Source organism: Lissotriton helveticus, chromosome 2_2 (genome assembly GCF_964261635.1).
Source record: "Lissotriton helveticus chromosome 2_2, aLisHel1.1, whole genome shotgun sequence".
NCBI classification, from domain to species: Eukaryota; Metazoa; Chordata; class Amphibia; order Caudata; family Salamandridae; genus Lissotriton; species Lissotriton helveticus.
Window position 1 is genome coordinate 510,494,652 of NC_136060.1, and position 27,713 is coordinate 510,522,364.

General features: G+C 45.3%; 1 protein-coding gene across 1 annotated transcript; it reads right to left on the reverse strand.

The window, feature by feature from the left end:
* Window positions 1-988: 988 nt before the first annotated feature.
* Window positions 989-27,713, reverse strand: LOC144821586 (uncharacterized). Its single transcript, XM_078678795.1, has 3 exons — window positions 27,613-27,713; window positions 11,229-12,034; window positions 989-1,252 (listed from the first exon to the last, which is right to left on the reverse strand). The coding sequence occupies exons 1-2, from the start codon at window positions 27,695-27,697 to the stop codon at window positions 11,262-11,264; spliced, it is 858 nt and encodes a 285-aa protein (XP_078534921.1). The 5' UTR covers window positions 27,698-27,713; the 3' UTR covers window positions 989-1,252; window positions 11,229-11,261.

Consider the following 27,713-nt stretch of genomic DNA (forward strand, 5'->3'; position numbering starts at 1 on the left):
TCCCAAGATGTGCCAACCTGTACCAGCTAGGTTTGTGTACGTGTGTGGGCGTTGGTCTTGATGCTGTGGAAAATTACTGTACTTCCTGATGGCCCAATTTACCTCGTTATTTTCAGTGCAACAGAAATGCATGTTTAACATTATTTTAGGCCTAGTGGATTTTGTTAACTTAGGCGTGTCTTTTTGGCCTTTGGCTTGGGTCTATAAACCTGGAATTCAGGGAATCTGTGGGATTTCATTTGCTGATTATACATGGCAAAAGTTGAGGAAATCTAAGCATATTTCCAGATTCTCTCTGGTGGGGCCATATAGGACCTTTATGCTACCAAGGTAGATAAGAAATGCTCTTTTTGGTGATTAGATGGTAGAGCTTGATTTTAACCCTTCATCACCTTTTGGGTTACCCCATTGCTATATAACTCTCACCAGACATGCTAAGCACAGGGGTAAAATGTAAACAAGCAGTGGTAATTCCAGTAGGTCTGGCTTTAAAGGAATGTTGTTGGGTTATGTGAAGCATTACTTGTAAATATCATAGAAATAGATATGTATTTCTGTGGATGCAAAGAACTGCAGAATAGTATTGGTGCAAGTTTAAAGGTCAGGAGGCAGTTGTGGTGTCAAGCCAGACCTAAAAATCCACAAGTTTAATTACACCCCCCTTCCATCTGTGCTGCTGCCAGAGAAAACCAACATGTATTATTTAGTTATTCAAGACACTTTAATATCATTCCAGTGTCATGTGTGTATGCTTTAAAGTTCATGCTTAGGCAGCTGGATACATGAACAAACTGAAAACAGATGCGTGGCGGCAAACACTTTTTTTGTGGAAGCACACAACCTCTGAAAATGAAAACATGTGGGCGGAGCCAAAGCCCCTCTCTAGTGATGCGCACATAATTATCTGGTGACAGCTGCACTTTCAAGACAGAACACAAAAAGAAAGAGTCGGGGAGGACACATGTTGACAATTCAATCACCCTTTATTTGAAAATGTTAGAAAACCATAAAGACAGGTTATGCAGAGATTGAACAACTGCAGAGTATTCGTGCGCATACAGGGAGCAACAGAGCGACATGATCTTACTCCCAGAGGGTCTCAGCCGGTTTGTAATAATCCGTCATCCAATCAGGGACTGGAAGTCTTAGATGGTCTGTAACATTTCAAGATAGAGTGGTGTCCAGCGGTGAAACTCCTGAGGCTCGGCTTTCCTCCAGACCCTTTAAAAATCTGTCTTGTTGCTGAGTCATTCTAGTAAAATTAATAAAAGATACATGTGTAAGCAGTAAACTAACCTTAGGCTCCAAGCATTACATTAAGTTTTAGCCCTCCAGTCAGTCAGCAGATACAACAAACCAAAACACAAAAACACGTTTATATATTTCCTTGACCTTCCCAAAGTGCAACATGCAACATGTATAAACTACTCAGCTGCTCCCCCTGAGCAGAGCTCTCTGATTATGAAGACGTCGTACATGGAGTGATAATAAAGAAACATAATATAAAGTCATTTTGTTGTTATTAAAAGATTCATCCAGGGAAGAGGAAGAAAAGAGTTCTCTTTTTTCAGTCCCCCATCTCTAACAATGACCAAGAAGAGACATGAATGAACGTTTGTTTGATGACATCACCTGGGATTTTGGGCGGACCTGTATCGATAGGATAGACCCTTTCAAACAATGCAAGCTCTAACCCTGAAACATGTTTAATCCGTAACTCGAATCCTGAGACGCCTAAATAAAGGGGTGACCCAGAGAATGATGGCCCAATGCACCTCAAAACCAGCTGACATCATCCTACAAAGGGACAGTCTGAAGGAATAGTTTCTTCCCTGCAACTCCAGTTCTCTCATAGGGCAATTTCCATTATAGTCATAAGCACTGAATAGTTACGCCCACTTCTGGGGACTATGGAGCATTTTTTCACAATATATCTTTCTAAGGGGCAGATTCCGATCTCGGTCGGAAGGGCACCGAATTGGGTTCGGCAGTAGCGGATCCGATTCGGACACTGAATTTCCATCCAAGTCGTACACGGGTCCAGACGTTGAAGTACGATGCGCACAAGTGCAAAATCTCCGTCCGAATCGTTTCCGGGTTCGAATCGCTCCGTACGCCTCATCCGTAAGCAAACCGTGTCATGCAATGGAGGGGAATTTCGACCGAGCCAGTACGATGCACGCGTCGGACAGCCGGATCGAGTCGAAGCTTCCAGTTCGCAATAGCTCCTGGAGTTGGACGTTGGGGGTTTGCATCGGACCCCCTGTGACCCGCAGCCTTACGACTCGGACACAGGGGCCAACACAGGCATGTATGGTGCGGATGGCACCGATGTGTACCCACTGTAGTGGCGCACTTGTCCACAACGTGCTCATTCAGTCAATGGGAGCCAATGTATGTGTCGTACGACCGGCTCCTATTGACTTCAATGGGAGTCCGACAGCATACGGCCGCATCGTACTCGCTCGGTCGGACTGCAGGAGTCCGGTTCGGTCGGAAAACTCCCAGGATCCGGCTCGGTCGGAGTGCTTTCCGACCTAGATCGGAATCGGCCCCTAAGTGTAGATGTTCACATTTCTTCAGGAAAGCCTGCTGAGTCACTTAAAAAAACACAAATATTACACAGCCTGTAGGACTAGGCTACAATGGCCCAATTCTTGTACTTAAAAAAGGGGCAAGGAGAATTATATCTGTGTATAATTTCATGATGTTTTAATGTAACAGCAAAAATATCTTTTACAAACCCTTTTTTGATAGAGCATAGAGATGAAGGGAAGAAGGACAGAGTAGAGCCATGAGCTTTCATTACTTTAGTTACAATGAGAGGCTTCGGGGGAGATCTACAAGGATATGCCTCAGCGTGGCACCTCAAGCCTTTTGGCTGTGGCACGCTGCAGCACTTCCGAAGCACATGGATGCAACATATTTTCAAAAATATGTTGCACCTCTGTGCTTTCCCATGCGTTGGCGCACACACTGAAGCCATGCGCTGGCGCTGGAACCCTTGCACCATGGTGCAAGGAAGCCTGCGTCATGGGGAGATTGTTTTTGTGGAGGAGGGGCACCTTCCTGCACAAAAACAATCACTGCAGGCATTTTCCTCTGTCAATGCGTGCACTAGATTGCAGCACGCATTGAAAGGGTGGCAAAGCCTTCAGACGCATCTCCAGATTTACGATTTCTTGTAAATCTGGAGATGTGTCTTGTTCCATGCGTGTTGCATGGGAACACCCACAGCAACACCCATGGAGTGCCCCTGTCACGCAAAGTACTGCATGTGAAGGGGCCGTATTTACAGGGAGAGGAAAAGTCACACAGGGTGGCTTTTCCTGTCCTTGTAAATATGGAGGAGCCCCCTGCGCCACCAGTACATCACAAAAAGGGATTGGAATTGATATTGGAAATTGATTTTTAGAGCGCATAGCTACCCGAGGGCATCCCAGCGCTGCCACAGCGGATGTCACAAAAAGTGATGTACTATTGGCGCAGGAGGCTTGTAAATCTGCCCCAGCACCTTAAAGAACCCACAGACCCCCCGTTTCCCATCATGCTCAGCAGGTGGCAGTTTTGCAGTTCTTTTTGAAGACGATGTGTGATGATATTTAGGTCCCATGGTTACCGCTGTCGACTCAAGCAGGGAGGAGGGAGGGTTGCTTATGACTATTATGGAAATTCCCCTACAGGAGAACTGGAGTTAGAGGGGTGTGCAGAAGGATATTGAGTAAAAAATATCGAGTTGCACAAATATCGAGTAATAAATATCGTGGTTCAGAAATATTTGGTTTCCGGACGCTTCAATCGCCCAAGCTAGGCTCCGTAACACAGAGGCTTTATTCCTCCTTTACATCGGACCCTTCCAGCTCAACAAATCGTACCGCTTCCCCCGGGACCTTGTGCCGGCCCGTCTCCCGGGCTTGCCTTGCCTTGATTACCTCTACCTGCACAGGCTCCCCATCCACGGTTTTCCCTCCAGGATCTAATTGCCATCTACAGATTGGCCCGATGGCCCGATTGACCCGGTCGCCCTGATTTACTACTCTCTTGACCTTAATGTCCCTGAATCACTCCTCTCTTAATTAGAGCACTACCCCAAACCATATGGCCATTGTCCTGATGATGACCTGCAATCATTCAGGTTAAAACGCCATCGACCCAGCCTAGAACACAGGCGCTATTTTGGTCAATCTATTTACATGAATACGTCCTTAAAAACACAGTCTATAACGTGCATTTTTGACCACCTTTATCTTTCTGTAATTTTGTCGCCGTTCACGCTGTACTTCGCACTCCTTGTCACTGCACCCCCCCACCTTTCACCTACACGCCCAGTGCTCACCTTGTGTGCTATGGTCATTTTGTATTCATGTACTGTAGTGCTTCTTAACTACTCATGGAATTATAGTTTATCCTTACTTTCTTTACCAACGTTGCGGTCTCCCTCCCTCTTTTCCCCTCCCCATTTGTGATTGGTATCATTTCCTTAAACTGACCTGTATTTAAAAATTTGCCCAGCTGAGACATTTTATTTGATATAATTTGCACCCAGTCTCATCTGGGTTAACGGGCCTTACTCCTGTTATTGTTCCCTCAGAAATATCGACAGCAAGAATATCGTGGTCAAGTGTATCGACTTAAGGTAAGTAATATCAATGTTAAAAATATTTGTTTTTCAGTATTTTCTAGTTTAAAAAAATAATTTTTCTAATGTATTTATTATTTTATTTTATATAATTGTAGGCTTTTGTTATTAATATTATAATATTTTTTCATTTTATATATTTGATTTTTCATTTTTAAAACATTGTTTATCTATTGTTTATGAATTTTAAAAATTTGTAATATATGTATCTTTTTTTATAACTGTTTGAGTGTGTGTAGTAATTTTTGTCTCTCCGCTATCCAACACTTTCCGTATTGTTGCACTGTCTGGAGTAGGAATAGTAATTTTTACCCCTACGCTATCCAACGCTTTCCCTACTGTTGCTCTCACCAGAGTGGAAAAGAAAATGTTTGCCCCTCCGCTATCCTACACTGATCTTGCTGTTGCACTCACTGGAGTGGGAATAGTAATTTTTACCCCTCCGCTATCCAAAACTTTCTCTACTGTTACACTCTTTGGAGTGGGAACAGTCATTTTTGCCCCTCCGCTATCCAACACTTTCCCTACTGTTGCACTCACTGGAGTGGGGATAGTAATTTTTACCCCTTCGCTATCCAGCACTTTCCGTACTGTTGCACTCAGTGGAATGGGGATAGTTAATTTTCCCCACTGCAACTCAACACTTATCCTAATCTTGCATTCAGTGGGGTGGGAATAGTAATTTTTTCCCCTCCACTATCCAACACTTTCCCTACTGTTGCACTCTTTGCAGTGTGAATAGTCATTTTTGCCCCTCCAGTAGTCAACACTTTCCCTACTGTTGCACTCACTGGAATTGGAATAGTAAATTCAATTTCTCCACTATCCAACACTTACCCTACTGTTGCATTCACTTGAGTGGAAATAGCAATTTTTTTACCCCTTTGCTATCCAACACTTTCCCCCATTGTACTTATTGTATTGTGAAATGTAAGTTTAAATATTTTTTATTAGTTTAATGTTTTCATTTAATATAGATTTGTGTTTTTTAAAATATTTTAAATCATCAATATATATTTTTGTTTTGTAGTTATTTTAATCTTTTAACATACATTACAAATAATTGTTTAATAATTGTTATGAAGTAAATATTTATGTATAAATAGTTGTTTGTTTGTTTATTTTTTATCAAGTTTTTATGTTATATTTTATTAAAATGTATATTGAATTAATTTTATTTTGTTAAAATTATATTTAATATTTAATTTATTTATATATATATATATATATAATTTTATTTTATATTTATATAAAAGTCGATATTTTATACATCCATATTTTTTACATCGTTATTTTTAGTCAATATTTTTGTACTTACTGGTTTAATTATAGGAGTCGAAATTTTTGTTTTTGATATTTTTATCATCGATGTGTCTGTGAGCCAGTTATAGGTAGGAAATGACTCCTTCCCTCGTAGGGGATTTCCTTTTATAGTCATAAGCACTGAATATAGTAGCAAGCTCATCCCCACAGAGCACGGTGGAGAAGACAGAGTGAACTAAGGTAGCCATTTAAGTCAAGAGATTTCTGAGACAGGCATGTTCTACTGGAGCGTCTGCACTAGAATCCGACTCTAGGCTGTAATGTTTGTTAAATGTAGGAATAGATCTCCGCCTGGATGCTTTAAAAATATCCGGAATAGGGATATTCCTCAATAAAGCAGCAGTAGCTTCAACACCCAGGCAGCCCCAACAGACAGCAGACCCTATGCACATCATCGACCACGACCCCCTGCTAGCATAGGCCAGCGTGAGCATCGATGACACCATCAAGACCATGAGCACAATCCGCTCCGGCGCTCCGTCAGACCCATTCCCGCACCATGTCTTCAACAGAGCAAGCAGCTCTATCGCACCCCACCTGCGCAATGTCATCAATCTCTCCCTCGAGACCGTGACCTTTCCAGAGATCTGGAAATACGGCGAGATCAACGCCCTACTCAAAAAACCTAAGGCAGACCCAAGAGACCTCAAGAACTTCCGGCCCATCTCTCTGCTCGCCTTCCCGGCCAAGGTCATTGAGAAAACCGTCAACAGACAGCTAACCCGATACCTCAAAGAAAATATAATTCTGGACCCTTCCCAGTCAGGGTTCTACAGCAACCACAGCACTGAGATTGCCCTCATCGCTGCCACCGATGACATCAATACCCTGCTGGACAACGGCAAGACTGCAGCACTCATACTCCTAGCCCTCTCTGCCACCTTCGAAAACCGTCTGCCACCACACACTACGCGCACGCCTCCACAACGCAGGGATCCGAGACAAGGCTCTGGATTGGACCACCTTCATCCTCTCCAGCAGAACCCAGAGCGTCCGCCTCCTCCCATTCCGTTCCAAAGCCTCCGAGATCATCTGCAGCATGCCCCAGGGATCCTCCCTCAGCACGACGCTGTTCAACATTTACATGGCCCCGCTCGCACACATAGCCCGACAGCACAACCTCAACATAATCTCCTACGCCGACGACACTCAGCTGATCCTCTTCCTCACCAAGGACACCATCACCGCCAAGCCAACCTCCACGAAGGAATGAAGGCCGTTGCTGACTGGATGAAGACAAGACTCAGACAAGACGGAGGTCCTCATCCTCGGCTCCAACCCTTCAGCCTGGGACGACTCCTGTTGCCGACGGCACTGGGGGCAGCCCCGACACCCACCGACCCCGCACGCAACCCGGGAATCATCCTCGACTCAACGCTCTCAATGACCAAGCAAGTCAACGCCGTCTCCTCCTCCTGCTTCAAGACCCTCCGTATGCTCCGCAAGATCTACAGATGGATCCTGACAGATACAAGAAAGACAGTCACCCACGCCCTCAGCAGCAGACTCGACTACGGAAACACCCTCTACGCGGGAGACCCGACCAAGCTCAACAAACGACTACAACGCATCCAAAACGCCTCGGCATGAGTGATCCTCGACATACCACACCACGGCCACGTCACCCCCCACCTGAGAAACATGCACTGGCTCCCCGTCAACAAGAGGATATCCTTCAAGCTCCTCACCCACGCACACAAGGCACTCCACAAGAACGGCCCAGCCTACCTCAACAGACAGCTCTCCTTCTACATCCCCAACCGCCAGCTACGCTCCCCCGACCTCTCACTTGCCACCGTCCCGCACATCCGAAGAACAACCACCAGTGGGAGATCCTTCTCCCACCTCGCCGCCAAGACATGAAACATCCTCCCACTGAGCCTAAGCCAAACCTAAGACCTGCTGTCCTTCAAGACCTGGCTGTTTGATCAGTAGGGCCCCCCCAAGCGCCTTGAGACCCTTGCGGGTATGTAGTACGCTTTACAAATGATTGATTGATTGAGTAGCTGCTTTACCTCTAGTAGAGTGTGCTTTATGTTGTCTTATGTCCCATGCAGGCCCATCATTGTTTTCCATATGTTAGCATGAGCATGTTGCAGACTGTCCTCAGCTTTGCACAATCTACTTTACAAACATATTTTGCTTTGTGCCACACTGTACTTTCACATAGAACCTCCCACTCTTTTTGCGTTCTGTTGTTTCCTGGGATTTACACACCATAGACACGGTCGAACAACAAGACCCCTTGTTATTTTGTTCTGGTCAGGCCTCAGCACATAGACGAAATACAAAAATGCAGCTGTATTTTGGGAACACATACTTTGTCATATAGCTACGTACAGAATAGGTAACAACACACTTGGAGAGGGATATTTCCAGGTAAGAGATCGTCACAGCACCTGATATGTAGGACTTTCATCCGTGCAGGCTAAGGTATGGGGTCTGCTGCAAACACCCATAGATCTACTGATATAATCACTGTGCTTCTGTAGAAGGAGACGGAGGTCAGGCTACCCTTTCTTGTATAGAGACAGCTTATTTTATGATTTATGGTCTACTTACTATGCTGACCGTATTTGTGTTAGACATTTTCTTACTCATTATGGCAAGTATACTACTTACTAGAGCACAATAGTTCAAATACACATTTTATACTTTCCTCCTGCCTCTGTCAGAACCTATTGTGGACTAGTACGAGTGTGAGAGCGAAAGGGTGTGTCCTGCAACTGTGATTTCTGACAGGGTCTGGAGTGTTATTTTCTGGGGTGTCTAATCACTTGTTCCGCTGTGAGTGAGTAGGAGGGCCAGCAAGACACTATAGCTTGTTGGTCCCCGGGCTCATGGGTACTCAGGTGGTAGGGTGACTCATTCCCTGCCTACTAAGGTTCTATGATCCCAAGCATAGTTCTGTGACAACGCAGAATCCCTGCAACATGGCGCAGCCAAGGTTCGGTCTGGAACTTATTCACGGGACTCCTGACAAGCCCTTGTCCACAATACTCTCACACCATTTCTTGGAAATGTCCGACGTAGGAGGGCTTTGCCACCAAAGTTTGTAGGGATCAACTATTGCAATATATTTTTTTCAGAACAAAATTTTGAAAGGTTTTTACTCCTTTTTAGGCTACCGTTTGAATCCTTTTCTTTTGGTTAACGGCCCAACCAAGTTCGATTCCGGCTCATTGCCGCATGGTAGTTAATCAACATTTTGTGCAGCATGGAGTACCCATCTCTCCTTCTCTCCTTCTCTTTGTAGTCTAGGTGGATCATGCATACTGTTTCAAAGTGTTTTACTACTCTGTTCCATCAGCTTATTGCCCTTGCGCGGTTGTTAAAGTTCCCTTCGACCTGGCAGCACCAGATTTGGTTTAACGGTGCCCTGCCCCATCCTATTAGTATTCCCAGATGGGTTGCAAGGGACCTGCCTCATTAACATTCGGAAGGCAGGTCGTAATCTGCAACCCATTGGGAATATCAGCCACTCACAGAGATATTGGCCTGCCAGGGTCAGCAGACCACCATATCTATGACTACTTTTTAAATAAAGTAGTTATTTTTTTTAATGTAACCCATTTTCCCTACAGGAAAGCGGAATGTATTTAAAAAATAAAAATGTTTTCTTCTCATTTTTTTTACAGTGCTCTGAAAAATGATTGGTGTCCCCAATCACAAAGGGGAAGGGTTCCTTGGGGACCCCTTCTCGTTTGTGAATGTAATAACACTAATTTGAAATTGGTGTTAATCTGCAAAGGGTTTGTGACCACATTCTCGGTTTCAAAACATTCACACGTACCAGTGCGACTCGCTATTAGGAAGGGATGCCCTTTACATGCACCATCCTAATAGCGACTCACAAGCCCTATTTTACGAGTCCGTAATTGATTACCGACTCACAAAATAAGGTTGATACATCGGAAGATGCACCATACATCTGGCCCCAGCAGTATTTGCGGAGGACAAAGGGGGTCCGATTTATTACAAGTGATCAAGCGGAGCAGTTGCTCGGAAGAAAGTGGGGCGAAATACGCTATTGTGTCTAGCTGATAGGGTGGCTTGCTGTGCTGTGCTGCTCTGCACTGCATGATTATTTATTAAATATACCCCTCAGTGTTTTGCTGACTGCAGCAATGTTTAAGGGGAGCACTTCCACTGGATATTTTAACATACGGGGTTAGATGATTCCTCTCAAGACAAAGAACTTTATTTGCAGTGGGGTGGTAACAGAAAGCCCCACTCATGGTTTCTTCACCTTAGTTTGCTCAGTTTCCGGCAGTGTTGCTAGCTGGCTCCATTGTTGTAAATCATGTCCTAGTTTCTAAGCTCCTAGGCTCCTCCAAACTTAGAGAGGTGCTTCCACCCAGGATTGTTCCTTACATGTCCATCTTGCAAGGCTTAGTGGTCCCAAACAGGACCCCTGCAGGAAACCCCAAACAGATGCAGGACATTATTGTCTAGTGCTTCAAAAGCAACCCCAGACTATGGGGCCGATTAGGATGGCGGACGGACTTGCGTCCGTCCGCCACCCCTGAGTTGGAGGGACCGTCCGCATGGGCAGCGGCGGTCCCTCCATAGCAATTAGGATGTGACCGCCACCCTGGCGGTCACATCCTGTATGTTTTACATTGCGGAGGATGCTGCTTGAAGCAGCATCCGCCGCAATGCAAAAAACGAAAGGTGTGCATTTGCATGCACAAAGCGGCAGGCACCACGCGGTGCCTGCCGCTTCGTGCACGCAAGGGCAGGGGGGTTCCATAGGTACCCCCCATGTGCACCCCCCACGTAACCTTCACCCAGGGGGCCCGCAACGGGCCCCCAAAGTGACTGTCCGTATGCTTTTCCACGGCGGAAAAGCCGCAGCGGAAAAGCATGACTCACCCTGCATCCTAATATGGCTGGCGGTGTCTGATAGACACCGCCAGCCATGTTATTGCTTTTCCGCCGTGGTCGCCTTCCGACCGCGGCGGAAAAGCGGCGGACGGATTGGGAGACCCACCAGCCATCCTGATTTGGCGGTGGGTCTTTCAGGCCTCCTCGGCGGATTTCCCGCATACTCCGGGCCGGCGGTGGCTTCCGCCGGCACGGAGTATGCGGGAAATCCGCCATCCTAATGACCCCCTATGTGTGTTATTTCTGAAAATCCAAAAATAAAGACTGTGGCATTTTGAAAACTCCCTGTAGGAAAGCTGACTGAACTCAAAGGCAGCGTTGAACTAAGATCTTTTGTGGAAAGTGTTAGAGATGGGCGAGGACATGACGTGATACTTACGTAGACAAGGGTGTTGAGCTCTTCTTCTCATCACTAAGTTGCAGTGCCACAAGTCTTGCCAGCATCTGGGTCTTTCTTGTCCTCCACCTGCTTTGTGAAGGCCATGAATTTAAAGAAGTAACTGTAACCCAGATTTTGGGCTCTTCCAATCCAGTTGTCGCTCACGCTGGTTGGCGGAGGGGCCGTGTAAATCTTCCCGTCTGACTTGGAGACGCACCATAGGTTGCCGTTGGGAGTAAAAGACATGAAGTTGCTTAAATCGCTCCATCCACTTCCTCTGCTAATGACCTGGCTTTCTCCAATCCAGTTGACAGCTGCACTCGCTGGAGGGCTTCTCTTGTAAACGGTCTCTGCGGTCACACCGTACAGGATCCCCTGGGGGTCGAAGAAGAGGGCGTAAAACCAATCCCATCCGTTATTACCAACTTTGGTAGCTTGTGTGGACAACCAACTCTGGTCTTCATTGCTCGGCGGGGGGCCTGTGTAGAGCTCACCCAGTTGAGTGGTGGCATAAAGCGATCCATTGGGGTGGAAGAAAAGGCGCCTGAATCTTCCCCAGTCTGTTTTCCCGACGCGCTTTGCAGTATCTTGGAGCCAGTTCTTGGATGGGTCTGAAGGCATGGGACCCCTATATATCTCAGAACCTCTCACGACATACAGAAGACCCTCGGGGCTGAAGAGCACTTGGCTTGCATCGCACAGCTTCCCCAGAACACGAGCTCTGGAAGTGAAATCATCGCTGTAAGCAGCTGGGGGCGGACCCGCCCTGATGACGCCCTGATTGTCCACAGTGAAGAAGGTCACACCTGAAAAGCAACAGAGAGAGAGTTATTTGCACCTGATATTTGTTTTCAGAAGGATAACAAGTTGGCACAGTATACTCTTGACAGTATTGCCTCACAGATGGCAACTGCATGTCACCCACGGTGGCAGGGTAAACCCCATGACTCACTGTTATGAGTTATACAGAGTTATTATACAGAAATCCTGCTGTGTGATACTAAGAATCCTCATGCACAATGAATGAGGCTAGTTTTCGAAGAAACCCACATGACATTTATTCGGCACAGAACTAGGCACAAGGTCGTCACCACAGCCGTTATGTAGAGCAAGGTAGGACAAATGTAGGTAAAAGGTCGTGCAGCAACCTAGGCCTATATTGGGGTACATTGGGGCTCATAACATTACCCCTTGGTCCTCCTGAAACGGATCAACTTACAAATGTAACGTTGGAAAAGGCATAGTTTTCTTTCTGAAGAGAAAACTGAAAAGTCAGCAGGAGGCACAGAGCTGTGTTGTACATTATTGAGCAGGACTAAATTCTGTTGTTTAATACAGCAACTCTGACACATCTTCCTGGTGTTGTTTTGGTGACAGTGCACAGCTGCAGTAGTTCAAATGCTGGAAACATGGTGGCATATTTGTAAAAGAGATGTGTCGCCCTTGTGACACGCAGCGGGTCGCAAGAGTGACACAACTCTTAAGTTTGATTTCTCAAGCCACACAAGGCTCCCTTCCATGGCTCTGCATCGCTTGATAAATCTAGCGTGACGTAGCGCGCAAATCGATGTGATGTGTTCCCCTGCCCCAGGACGGCGTTCCATGGGTGCAGCAGGGCTGTTCCCATGCATCCACCAATAGATTTTGTCTCATTCTCAGAGTTACCTGTGAATGCGTCAACATGCTCCACATCCCCAGACAAGGTGTAACAACAACTATCTTCATTTCTCCTCATGACTTCCTCTTTCTATGTTTGCAGCATTCAGCAGCAAACATGGAATGAGGAAACCACCTCTCAGGATTGTTTTTGTACAGGAAGGTGTCTGCAGGGAAGTACCACTTCACAGCTGACAGGAGCCAAGGTAGGAACGAGGAGTTTAATCCAAGTCTCGTACAATCAGCGGGGCAGCCAGCAACAACTGACTGACCGCCCTACATTCCAATCCCCTCCATACCAGTCAGTGCCCACCAAAGTTCCAACCGCAGAATTATCCCCGCGCGCTCAGAGCAAGACCCAACACATCTTTGGGCCAGATGTAGGTAGCCCAATACCGGTCGGTAACGGCCAAAAATTACTGAATTTTGGGCGTTACCGACCGGTATTTAGGGTTTGAGATGTAGGAGGCAGGTTTAAAGATTCGGTAATTAACCGAACGGTAATTTAAATACCGATTCGGTAAATTACTGAATCCTTAATGTAGGGAGCACTCAAGTGAGTGCATTTGTCATTTAAGGATTCGTTATTTACCACCAACTACAAGTTGGTGGTAAATATCGAAAACCATTAAAAAAGCAATTTTGTGCTTTTTTAACAGTGCCATGTGGCAGAACTACATGCCCTTGGGGCATGTATGTGTGCCACTAGTGCACCCATGCACTATTCAGGGGTGCAACAGGGTGTCAATGTGACACCCTGCCACCCTTGTAAGCCTTCCCCCTATTACCGATTCAGTATTTTCCAAATCTGTAATTCCGATTCATTCCTATGGGCCTCCAGACCCATAGGAATGAATGGGAAATACCGAATCTGTAAATACCGAATCGGTAAATACCGAATTTTACCGATTCGGTAAAATATACCGAAACATTAGCTATATCACATTTACCGATTCCAAAATACCGAATCGGTAAAATTCGTTATTTAGGAAGCGGTAATATGTGATTACCTACATTTGGCCCTTTATCCTATAAACACAAAACCAAAACAGGGTTAAAACTATTGTTAAGGATACATGAAAAATATAACGTAACAAAAACAACAACAAATATATACAGAGTCACCATAAAATTCTTGATGATTTCCTTCCCATAGAGTTCTGGTTCTAACCCGATCCCCTCTATGTTTTTTTCTCCCCTACCATTACATCATGTGAAATGTGTGTGCACCCTAGATGCCTTTGTACCAACAAATTCTCCTTGTTACACCAATTACCATCCTCTAACTAACCACATGCTCCTTCATAAACACCACTTTCTTGGGGTCAAAACACTTTGAATTTCCCTTAGAAATTATAGCAGGCAATCTAACTCTAACCCAATACCCTTTTTCCACCTTCACTCTTGGCACACTTTCCTTGGACACATACTTACTTTGAACATCAGACTGAGTTAACCCCATACCATGGGCACCTCCAAACTACCCATCCAAGGTAGCACCAGTTTATTCGCAGCCTCTCTACCTTTGAGTAGAGCAAAAGGTGACATTCCAGTACTTACACAGGGAGTTGTACACAATGCCCTAATCAATTCTCCCAATTCATTTCTCCATTCCAATCCATTCACCATAGTGAATTGAATGTTATCTTTGATTACACGGTTACACCTCTCAACCTTGCACCTCTCAACCATGCCATTGGTCCTGGGATTGTACAAGGAAGTTGTCACATGCTTCACACCCCAATTACTTATGAATGTACCGAATTCTTCTGATGTGAATTGCACGCCATTGTCCGTGACCACTTCCAAGTGAGCACCTTCCCGAATGAACAATTCACACAGAAATGTCACCATTTCCCCTGTATTAGTCGACTTAGCAAATTTCACTTCTGGCCATCAAGAATAATAGCCAACTAAGACTATACCATACCTTGACGATTCTTTCAATATATTCATAGATCCAATAATGTCCATGCCCAATTTGCCCCATGGTCTTTCTGGCACTGGTAATGCCTCTACAGGACTCGGCCCGTCATTTGAAACTTGTAACTCAGAGTACACGCAACACAACCTCTCACCCAGTGTTCCACCTCCCTGTCCAATCCTAGACACCCAAATGTGTCCCTTACTCTGTTTTTCAGAGCTCACAATCCCCAAATACCCCTCATGGGTCAACCGTATTATCTAGTCTGTCATACCTTGAGTAACCACTAAAAATCTGGCCACAGTCAATGCTTCAAACACCTCCTTGTACACTTTAAGAGTATCATCCACCTTCTCTTTTGGCCATACCTTGTGCAACCAAGACGTTAACTCATGAAGCACCTTATCGAGCTCCTTGGAGTTGCTTTGCAAGCACCCTGAGTTGAAAACAGATTTAGTAGGGGTTCATGATCCATGTGTAACGCGAACTCGACTCCTCATAAGTACTTCCTAAAAAAATTCACTCCCCAACAACATGCTAGAGCTTCACGTTCAATGACAGAATACGTCGCTTTGGCAGCCCTCAATGCACGAGACGCAAATGCCACCACTTCGTCCTTGCCATTTCTTGATGGCATTGATACGGCACCCAAACCATACTGACTTGCGTCCGTCACCACAATGCTGGAATTGTGTGTGTCAAATGACTTCAGAGGAATAATCTCAGCAACTTCATTCTTCAAAACAACAAACTCACTGTCCACTTCATCCGTCCATTCAAACCAAACATTATTTTAGTTATACCCTCATACTCTTCGGTCTTTCAGCACACTTTGAAACGAAACGTGCATAAAATTCCAACATCCCAAAAAATGAACGCAATTGATCTGTGGTGCAGGGAATTACTTTTTGTCTCTCACCAAACCTTCTTTTGGTTCTACCCCTTTTGCCGACAGATTGTGCCCATGGTACTCTACCCTTGACAACCCAAAGTGACACTTGATAGCACTTAAAGAGACTCCTTTGTCTTTTAATATGGTCAACACCACCGCAAGGGTTTTATCATGTTCCATTTGATCCACACCATAAATTAAAATGTCGTCCTGGAAACACTTTACTTTGCCTCTACCCTTGAACATAGCCTCAACAACACGTTGGAATATGGATGACGCCGACGCCAAGCCAAAGGACATGCATTTGAATCTAAATGACTGCTGGATTTTTCTACACTCTGGTCACGAATCACCTCCTCTTCAAATGCTTTAAAACCACGAGTGGACACGGACGTTCAAAGGTCACTTACAAAATTCTCCACTGATTCACCAGGTAATTGCTGCGTCCTGTAAAACCTATGACGTTCTTCTTCTTCTGTTTGAAATGTGAGTCTAATACTTGCATAACTGAAGCATGCGGCCGCCTAGTCTTGCCTAATGGTAGCAACGGCCAGTGTCTCCTGCCTTTATTTGTAAGCATAGTGCCTACTGCCTTTATTCGTAAGCACAGTGCCCACTGCCTTTATTCATAAGCACAGTGCCTAGTGCCTTTATTCGTAAGCACAGGGTCTCCTGCCTGTATTCGTAAGCACAGTGTCTCCTGCCTTTATTCGTAAGCACAGTGTCTACTGCCTTTATTCGTAAGCACAGTGCCTACTGCCTTTATTCGTAAGCACAGTGCCTAGTGCCTTTATTCGTAAGCACAGTGCCTACTGCCTTTATTCGTAAGCACAGTGCCTACTGCCTTTATTCGTAAGCACAGTGCCTAGTGCCTTTATTCGTAAGCACAGTGTCTACTGCCTTTATTCGTAAGCACAGTGCCTACTGCCTTTATTCGTAAGCACAGTGCCTAGTGCCTTTATTCGTAAGCACAGTGTCTACTGCCTTTATTCGTAAGCACAGTGCCTACTGCCTTTATTCGTAAGCACAGTGCCTAGTGCCTTTATTCGTAAGCACAGTGTCTACTGCCTTTATTCGTAAGCACAGTGCCTACTGCCTTTATTCGTAAGCACAGTGCCTAGTGCCTTTATTCGTAAGCACAGTGTCTACTGCCTTTATTCGTAAGCACAGTGCCTACTGCCTTTATTCGTAAGCACAGTGCCTAGTGCCTTTATTCGTAAGCACAGTGTCTCCTGCCTGTATTCGTAAGCACAGTGTCTCCTGCCTTTATTCGTAAGCAAGGTGTCTACTGCCTTTATTCGTAAGCACAGTGCCTACTGCCTTTATTCGTAAGCACAGTGCCTAGTGCCTTTATTCGTAAGCACAGTGTCTCCTGCCTGTATTCGTAAGCACAGTGAGGGCCTCCCAGGCAGCCTAGGAACGTCCGCCGCAACCGATATTGAAACCAATGCTGAGGTCCCCAGCACGGATGCGTATGCAGGCTGGTTGCCTAGGAACGCCGTCCACCAATGCGCTGACTTGGTAAAAAAAAATTCTCGGTGACCAAATGACAGGAGCCAAGGTAGGAATGAGGAGTTTAATCCAAGTAAATCTTGTACAAGTTCCACCCACCAAATTATCCCTGTGAGCAAGACCCAACAGTGCACCATGGTACAAGGGCGACTGCGTTGGTGCTAGGCAGCATTGAGCTCCCGCGCTAAAAAAAGACAGGACTGTGCTATATCATGTTAATTATGGCGCGTCTGTGCCCTTTCCCTGTCACGCAGCGCAGCAAGGAGACTTGATGTATTGCATGATTATTTCATAAATGTGCCCCTTGAGCTCAAATGCATATGCAGGATATGGTTAGGATCTGGAGTGGAATATTGTAATGAGGTTAGAAATCGTCATTTCCCCAAGTTGTCATGTATGTGTGTATGTATGCATGCATGTATGCATGTATGTATGTGTGTGTGTATGCTTGATTGTATGTATGTTTTCTACAATGTATGTGTGCATGTATGTATGCATACATGTATATCTGTACATATGTATTTATGTATATATGCATGTATGTATGTATATGGTAAATAATGACCATTCATCTGTGAACCTGTGATAGTAACAAGTGTATGCAGTTGTATCTGCACTTATTATACATACAAAGAGCTGTCCAATCTCAGGTGTGGACTAGCTTCGTAGGTGCGTGTTAAGAAGGCCTGCTTACTAATGTATGTATATATATATATATATGCAGGTATGCATGTATATATGCAAGTATGTATCTTTGCATGTTTCTATGTATGTAAGTATGTATGTATACACGTATGTATGTGTATCCATGTATGTGTACATATATGTATGTATCAATGTAAATACACATGTGTGCATGTATGCATATATGTGTAGTATGCATGTATGTACACTAGCATGCATGTATGTATATAAATGTGCATGTATGTATCCATATATATATATAAATGTAAATGTATACTTGTAAAGCGCACTGTTACTCCATCTCGGAGTGTCCTGGCGCTGTATACCGCTGGGGAACCCGTCCTGGCTTTCCCTGTGAGATGGTCCCTCCTGGGCACCCCCAAGGTGAAGCCAGGCATCCCTGGCACTGATAGGGCCGTTGTGGAGATTAAGCAAGCTATTGCCCAGAGTTGCAGAGTGGGACCCATGGTTAGCTTAGGCACCTAGGTGAGAATTATCGAGTCCGCGGACATTGACCCAATACCCTGCCGCGTCAGGAATTGAACCCTGGTCCCGGGCCGACCTCTGCTTCAGGGTCTGCCGCTCTAACCATTGAGCCACACTTCTCCTCTAACCAGTGAGCTACATATGGACATATATATATGTCCATATGTAAATATGCATGCATGCATGTGTGTATGGGGAACAACCCTTACAACGCAACTATTACAACGCACACCGTTACAACGCACACCATTACAACGCAGGATCCGTTACAACGCATGCCTTTACAACGCATGACATTACATAGCAGATGCTATTACAACGCATGCCATTACAACGTAAGTATTGGTAAGTATGTTATTTTTTTAAATAATTTTTTTTAAAATGTAAATTAAATAAAATAATTTAAGTAATAGTATATATTTAGTTTTGGGTTATGGGGTACAGGGGTATTTTTAGGTTTCAGGGCTAGGTTTGGGTTTTGGGGTACAGGGGTACAGGGGTATTTTTAGGTTTCAGGGCTAGGTATGGGTTTTGGGGTACAGGGGTATTTTTAGGTTTCAGGGCTAGGTATGGGTTTTGGGGTACAGGGGTATTTTTAGGTTTCAGGGTTAGGTTTGGGTTTTGGGGTACAGGGGTATTTTTAGGTTTTAGGGTTAGGTTTGGGTTTTGGGGTACAGGGGTATTTTTAGGTTTCAGGGTTAGGTTTGGGTTTTGGGGTACAGGGGTATTTTTAGGTTTCAGGGCTAGGTATGGGTTTTGGGGTACAGGGGTATTTTTAGGTTTCAGGGCTAGGTTTGGGTTTTGGGGTACAGGGGTATTTTTAGGTTTCAGGGCTAGGTTTGAGTTTTGGGGTACAGGGGTATTTTTAGGTTTCAGGGCTAGGTATGGGTTTTGGGGTACAGGGGTATTTTTAGGTTTCAGGGTTAGGTTTGGGTTTTGGGGTACAGGGGTATTTTTAGGTTTCAGGGCTAGGTTTGGGTTTTGGGGTACAGGGGTATTTTTAGGTTTCAGGGCTAGGTTTGGGTTTTGGGGTACAGGGGTATTTTTAGGTTTCAGGGCTTGGTTTGGGTTTTGGGGTACAGGGGTATTTTTAGGTTTCAGGGCTAGGTTTGGGTTTTGGGGTACAGGGGTATTTTTAGGTTTCAGGGCTAGGTATGGGTTTTGGGGTACAGGGATATTTTTAGGTTTCAGGGCTAGGTTTGGGTTTTGGGGTACAGGGGTATTTTTAGGTTTCAGGGCTTGGTTTGGGTTTTGGGGTACAGGGGTATTTTTAGGTTTCAGGGCTAGGTTTGGGTTTTGGGGTACAGGGGTATTTTTAGGTTTCAGGGCTAGGTATGGGTTTTGGGATACAGGGGTATTTTTAGGTTTCAGGGCTAGGTTTGGGTTTTGGGGTACAGGGGTATCACACCGTTACAACGCACACCATTACAACGCAGGATCCGTTACAACGCATGCCTTTACAACGCATGACATTACATAGCAGATGCTATTACAACGCATGCCATTACAACGTAAGTATTGGTAAGTATGTTATTTTTTTAAATCATTTTTTTTAAATGTAAATTAAATAAATTAATTTAAGTAATAGTATATATTTAGTTTTGGGTTATGGGGTACAGGGGTATTTTTAGGTTTCAGGGCTAGGTTTGGGTTTTGGGGTACAGGGGTACAGGGGTATTTTTAGGTTTCAGGGCTAGGTATGGGTTTTGGGGTACAGGGGTATTTTTAGGTTTCAGGGCTAGGTATGGGTTTTGGGGTACAGGGGTATTTTTAGGTTTCAGGGTTAGGTTTGGGTTTTGGGGTACAGGGGTATTTTTAGGTTTCAGGGTTAGGTTTGGGTTTTGGGGTACAGGGGTATTTTTAGGTTTCAGGGTTAGGTTTGGGTTTTGGGGTACAGGGGTATTTTTAGGTTTCAGGGCTAGGTATGGGTTTTGGGGTACAGGGGTAGTTTTAGGTTTCAGGGCTAGGTTTGGGTTTTGGGGTACAGGGGTATTTTTAGGTTTCAGGGCTAGGTATGGGTTTTGGGGTACAGGGGTATTTTTAGGTTTCAGGGCTAGGTATGGGTTTTGGGGTACAGGGGTATTTTTAGGTTTCAGGGTTAGGTTTGGGTTTTGGGGTACAGGGGTATTTTTAGGTTTCAGGGCTAGGTTTGGGTTTTGGGGTACGGGGGCATTTTTAGGTTTTAGGGCTAGGTTTGGGTTTTGGGGTACAGGGGTATTTTTAGGTTTCAGGGCTTGGTTTAGGTTTTGGGGTACAGGGGTATTTTTAGGTTTCAGGGCTAGGTTTGGGTTTTGGGGTACAGGGGTATTTTTAGGTTTCAGGGCTAGGTATGGGTTTTGGGGTACAGGGGTATTTTTAGGTTTCAGGGCTAGGTTTGGGTTTTGGGGTACAGGGGTATTTTTAGGCTTCAGGGCTAGGTATGGGTTATGGGGTACATGGGTATTTTAAGGGTTCAGGGTAACGGGTATTTTTAGGGTTCAGTTTTTAAATAAATAATTTTAAATAATTTAAATAATTAATTTTAATAATTTTATTATTTTTAATATTAGTTCTTTAATAATAATTTTTCTTTTTTTTAAATAAACAATTTTTTAAAGTATATATATTTACAAATTAATTATTAAAAAATAATTTAATTTATTAAATTAATTAAATTTTAATAAATTACATTTTTTTTAAAATAATATACTTACCTATACTTACGTTGTAATGGCATGCGTTGTAATAGCATCTGCTATGTAATGGCATGCGTTGTAAAAGCATTCGTTGTAAATGTATCTGCGTTGTAAAAATTGCGTTGTAACGGTGTGCGTTGTAAAAGTTTGCGATGTAACGTCATACATCCGTGTGTTTGTATGTATGTCTGCATATGTGTACATAATGCATGTAGCCTGTATGTATACTAGCATGCATGTATGTATATAATATGCATGTATGTATCCATATATGTAAGTCCATATGCAGGTATGTATGTATGTATGTACATTGTATAAAATGTACATTTAGCTGTGAACCTGGAATGGCAACAAGACTGTGTTTTTTTTATTTGTACTGATGATAAATACAAAAACCTGTCCAATCTCACGTGTGCCAGTTTTGAAGGAGCATCTTTGGAAGGCCTGTTCCCCTATGTAGGTGTGTATATGTGTATGTATACATGTGTGCGCACATGTATGAGTATTTATATATGTATACGGATATGTATGTATGTATTTATGTATGGAAGTATAGTTATATGCATGTATGTATGCATGCATTTATATATGTATGAAAGTATATATATATATATATATGGCGGCATGTATACAAGCCCTGTTCCATCACCCTTACACAGCGCAATGTGGTGCAAGCGTGAAGCAACTCTGAAATGATATTTATGAAGCCATGCAAAGCCAACTTTCGTGGTCCTGAGCGGCTTCATAAGTCTCGGAGCACAGGCTCATTGAGGTGGAATTGAGAAGACACCTTTGGGATTGTCGTGCAGCTCAGCAAAGCACCTTGCTCTGCTGTGCTGCACTGCATGACAGGTAAAGGGCAGATGGCACAGTTTTTAGAAGAATGTGGAGCATTCTGCCTTTTCCCCTGTGTTGGCGTATTTTGGCTGCCTAGTGCCAACATAGGCACCCTTGCACCATGGTGTGAGGGTGCCTGTGCTGCATGCAGGATTATTTTTGTGCAGGAAGGGGCACATGTCTGCACAAAAACAATCCTGAGAGACATATTCATCTATCTGTGTGTGCTGCAAGATACAGCGCACTTCGAAAGAGGAAGTAACAGGGAAAATAAAGATTTTTCTCCTAGTTAAGCCTCTCCTGAGAAGGAGTACCTTTTGGCGCGTTCCCAGGTTTAGCGCAGCATATTTTCTCCGGTGGGACACCTGCAAACAGAGCAGCCATTGTGGACACGGCTCTTGTTGAATGAGCTTTGGATCTTCATGTTAAGAATGTGCCCGCCTTGAAACGGCAAAACTGACCTGTCACCGAAACCCGTCTTGCAATCATGGGTTTTTCACCGCGGTGCCTTGACGGCCTTGGTAATAAGCTAGAAGTAGCTGGTCAGTCTTGTGAATGTACTCAGTTCTGTGAAGGTATCATTTGAGACACCTCTTGATGTCGTGGCTCCTTAACACGGCTGCTCCAAATAGTATGAAGAGCCTGCTCAGCCGGTGCGGCTGGGTTGGGGAAAAAGGTTCATAGGATGACAGGCTCATTGAGGTGGAATTGAGAGGACACCTTTGGGATGAGCTTCGAGTTTGTTCTGAGAAGTACAAACTCATCTGTGAAACAAAGAAAAGGTTCTTGAGTGGTAAAGGCTTGTATCTCACTTACTTTTCTGGTAGATGTGAGAGTGAGGAGAAGAGCATCCTTCCATGTGAGAAACTCTAAGTCAGCCTTCTAAATGGGTTCAAAAGTCTGCTTCATCAGTTGCGAGAGGACCACATTGAGATGTCATTCGGAGAAGCGTGCACCAATGGTAAAGCTCTGGTTTAAACGCCTTGTAGACCGGAGAGATAAAGCCTGTGTTGAAATTGCAGCAAAGGGGACTTTGAGTGATAAATAAACCAGGCCTGACTTATCCAGAGAAAGAAGATAAGGTAAGATCCAACAAGGAAGAATAAAATGGCCACTTGGAGACCTTCCTAGGGAGGAGCTGGACAGGGGCGTGGACACTTCTCTGTCCTTTGTGTATTTTCCCGCCAGAGCAGGAACCAAGGGCTCCTGAAGTGGGCTAAACTGGTTTATGAAGGAGGGCATTAAATGTGCTCTTCATTGCAGTCTGGTGACTCTCAGAAGCAACACCACCCTACCTAATTATGAAGGAGAGATGGTCACACCTTTCCTTTGCAGAAAATCCTTCTTTCAGCTCCCCCTGCCCAAGTTACGCTCATCAGTAGGGGGGCAGAACGCTGTCTAGTGTCAGCAGCTACACAGGCTGCTAGTCAGACCCTGTGAGGCGACGCCAGTAGTTGTGGGGGGTCCTCTAAGGTATCATGCAACTAACACTGGAATCAGCATAGTTGCATGATCCCAGCATGTTTGATACCAAACATGACCAGGTTAGGAGAAGTCATTATGTAGTTGGACATCTCGACTTGTCAGTGTCCTCTAAATACATTCTAATGGTTGTCCAGCACGTACAAAGCCCAGAGAATAGAGTTCAGGGTTTGTAGGCTTACCCCTGCTAATGCAAGGGCTCACACTCACATATACCCATGCACCCTGCCCGTGGACTGAAGGGCCTTCCTTAAGGGTGACTTATGGGTTATAAGTGCAGTGACTAGGATATAAGGGATGAACGGTACAAGTACTACTTCACACAGGCTGCAATGGCAGATCTGCACACACAGTTTGCATGGGCTCCCATGGGTGGCATAATACATTGTGCAGCCATGGGAGACCCCTGGTGTACCAATGCCCTGGGTACCTCAGTACCACATACTAGGGACTTACAATGGTACCCCAGTATGACAATTGTGGGGTACAAAGTACTTACACTATAATTTAGAGGAGAGAGCACTGGCACTGGGGTCCTGATTAGCAGGATCCCAGTAAACTACAGTCAAAACACACTGACGACAGCCAAAAAGTGGGGTATCTATGCCAGAAAGATCCTACTTCCCTTTATAGCGCTTCCCCCAAAACAAAGAAGATAAGACTAACCTTGCCCAGTAGAGTCTTTATTTTCTAGGTGGAAATATCTGGAAAGTACATCTGCGTCACCATGGTTACTCCCAGGTCTGTGTTCCACTGTATAGTCCATCTGCTATAACTAAATGGACCACCTCAAAAGTTTGGGGTTTTCACCTTTCATCTGTTTCAGCTTTAAGAGGGGCTTATGGTCTGTCAGAACAATGAATTGAGCTCCAAACAGGTATGGCCCCAACTTCTTCAAAGCCCAGACCACAGCAAAGTCCTCCCTCTCAATAGCTGACCACGGTTTCCATCTTGGGGTCACCCGTCTGCTGATAAAAGCCACTGATTGATCCTGGCCCTCTTCATTGAGATGTGACGACATTGCTCCTCTTCATATCTCAGAGGCATCTGCCTGGACCATGAATTGTTTGGAGTAATTAGGACTCTGCAGAACGGGAGCAGAGCACATGACCTTCTTCAGGGCATCAAAGGCCTCTTGACAGCTAACTGTTCAATTCACCTTCTTAGGCATATTCTTAGAGGTGAGGTCATTATGGGAGTCTCAATGGACCCACACCCCTTGACAAATCTTAAAAATTTCCCAGTCAGACCCAGAAAAGCCGTGACCTGAATCTGGGTAGTGGGAGCAACGCAATCCACAATGGTTTGGATTTTGCTTTCCAACGGTTGAACTTGGCCTCCACCTACCAGGTGGCGCAATTTTACAACCTTACGCTGCCCTATCCAGATCTTACTGGCCTTGATAGGGAAGCCTGCCTTCTGCAGGGCCTCAAGTACATTCCTGGGTGGCCCAGGTGATTTCGCCAGGTTGAGCTAAAGACAGCTTTATCAGCAAGATATGCTGCACTAAAATCTTCCAGGCCTGCCAAAACTTGATTCACCAACCTCTAAATGTGGCAGGTGCATTCTTCAAACCAAACAGCATCACAGTAAACTGGAAGTGTCCTTCAGGGCCTGAAAATGCTGTCCTTTGTTTTCCTGCAGTCAGGTCTAAAGTTCTAAGATATTTGGCAGAAGCCAGAGTGTCTATCATTTCATGTGCCCTGGAGATAGGATGGGCATCAGTTTTAGTGACTGCACTGTGGCCTCTGTAGTCTACACAAAACTTCATTTCTGCCCTGGGAGTGAGGTTTTTGTGCAAGGACTATTGGAGTAGCCCAGGGGCTATCTGAAGGCTCAATGACCCTCAATTCCATCATCTTCTGGACTTCTGTCCTAATGCAATCCCTAACTTGGTCAGGCTTCCTGTAGATTTTCCTGTTGACAGGCAGACTGTCACCTGTGTACACCTCATGTGCCCTTTAGGTAGTCTGACTGGGTGTCAGGGAGAAGGGTTATGGGAACTGACTGAGAACCTGTTTGCAGTCAGCTTGTTGTTTGACAGTGAGGCTGTCTGCCAAGACTTACTCCATCAGCTGAGCCATCAACAAGAATTTGTGAGAGGGGATCAGGAAGAGGGTCACTCTCTTCCTCCTGTCCGTCATCAGTAGCCATGTTCAAGCTCATCTCAGTCCTGTTTAGTAATGCTTTAGGTGGTTCACATGAAGCACCATGTGGGGGCTTCTAGGAGTACCCCGTTCCAAAGATAGGTGACCTCACCTTTCTTCTGCAGGATGGTATGGAGGCCACTCCACTTGTCTAGGAGTGCTCCACACTTTCTGCCCTGCCTGGTAACCTGTCAGAACAGCCTTTTGGTCATTCCAAAACGCCTGAAGTTATTGACTGGCCTCCAGGTTTTTGCTGGCTTTACATTTGTTCTTACTGACGCCCTTTGTGCTTCTGGTGGTAAATGCCCATCAAGTGGTAGTTGTACGCTATTAGTCATTCAATGAGGACAAATAACTCACACTAGGACTTTCACACCAATACAGGTCACTAAAATGACACCAACTCCCAGGGACCCCTATGGCCCCCACTCCCTGGGACCTCTGTGCCCCCACTCCCTGGGACCTCTGTGCCCCCACTCCCTGGGACCTCTGTGCCCCCACTCCCTGGGACCTCCGTGGCCCCCACTCCCTGGGACCTCCGTGTCCCCCACTCCCTGGGACCTCCGTGTCCCCCACTCCCTGGGACCTACACGGACCCCACTCCCTGGGACCTCCGTGTCCCCCACTCCCTGGGACCTCCGTGTCCCCCACTCCCTGGGACCTCCGTGTCCCCCACTCCCTGGGACCGACACGGACCCCACTCCCTGGGACCCACATGGACCCCACTCCCTGGGACCTCCGTGTCCCCCACTCCCTGGGACCTCCGTGTCCCCCACTCCCTGGGACCTCTGTGTCCCCCACTCCCTGGGACCTCTGTGGCATTCTGGTTTCTTTGCAGTTCCCCTCTCTACACGGGTAACAACCTCCCACATCCTGATAGTTCTCTTAGTATACTTCGCTTCTCAGAGCATTCTGTGATGTCTATACTCTCTCCTATAGGCACCTGGGCCTAGATGTATCAAGATTCCATTTTGCGAATCTTAAATAGCGATTTTTAGCGAATCGCTATTTAGAATTCGCAAAATGGAATGCATGTGAAAAATCGCTTTTTTTCTAGCGATTCCTTATTAATCTTTATTTGCGAATTCGCATTTTGCGAATTCGAAAATAAGGAATATTTTCCCATGCATTCCTATGGGCCAGGAGGCCCATAGGAATGATTGTGAAGAAATTCTCAAATTGCGAATTCGCAATTTGCTAATCGCAATTTGAGAATTATTTCAAGGGTGCAGGGGTGTCTCATGGACACCCTGCTGCACCCCTGAAACTTACATGTGTGTGCATATGGCACACATACATGCCCTATGGGCATGTATGTGTGTCACATGCCACCTTCAAAATTGTCATATTTTGGTTTTTGAAAGGATTTCGCAAATTAACACGAACCTCAAATTGGTGTTAATTTGCGATTCCTTAACCTGAATTCGCAATGTAAAAAAGTTTCATACATGGCATTTAAGGAATCGCAAAATTGCGATTCCTTAAATGCTCAAGCAAAATAAGGAATCGCAATTTTTTGCGATTCCTTATTTTGCTAATTTCTCATACATCCCATAAGATGCAAAATGTCCGTTTGCGATTTGTTAAGGCCGAAATTCTGCGAATTTCGGCCTTAACGAATCGCAAAAGGCTTGATACATCTAGGCCCAAGAGCCATTCACTGCCTCCTCCTGGTGGCGCTGGGTTCGAACCCGCAAAACGTTGTGCCTCATGTTATATTATTCCTTGTACCAGCGGGGGTAACGGTGCCTGCTTGGAGCCCCCTCCCCCAACTGTTAATACTGGCTGGAACCACAGGAGTTTCAATCCATGAACCAATAGACCCTACATAATAAATGCATTCAGGGCAGCCTCGTCGGGGGCATTAAGGGTGCAGGGTCCATAGCTTGTCCTAGCTGCACTTAATGGAGGGATTCATTCATAAAATGTCTCTTTGCTCCATCCAGATCTTCTCCTGGTATGTAGGGGTCTCCTCCTGCTCCCCACAGTGACACTACATTAGAAATGTGCTGACCCTAACCCCCACCATGGTCCCCCCCGGATTATGCTCCCCTCCCCCCACCGTTGGGCTCTGTACCAGGTCACTTACTGTTGACGTCACTGGGGGCGGAACTAGCGCTTTCCAAGATGGCGACCATGATGCCAAGGGTGAGAAGGAGTGCCCTGAACCCCATGATGCTCTGGGGGGGC

Excerpts from the sequence above, each read along its gene's own strand:
- LOC144821586 (XM_078678795.1), bottom strand. The coding sequence starts at position 27,697 with ATGGGGTTCAGGGCACTCCTTCTCACCCTTGGCATCATGGTCGCCATC. Across the intron at positions 12,035-27,612 it reads CGCCCCCAGTGACGTCAACA|GTGTGACCTTCTTCACTGTG; the intron begins GTAAGTGACCTG and ends GTTGCTTTTCAG.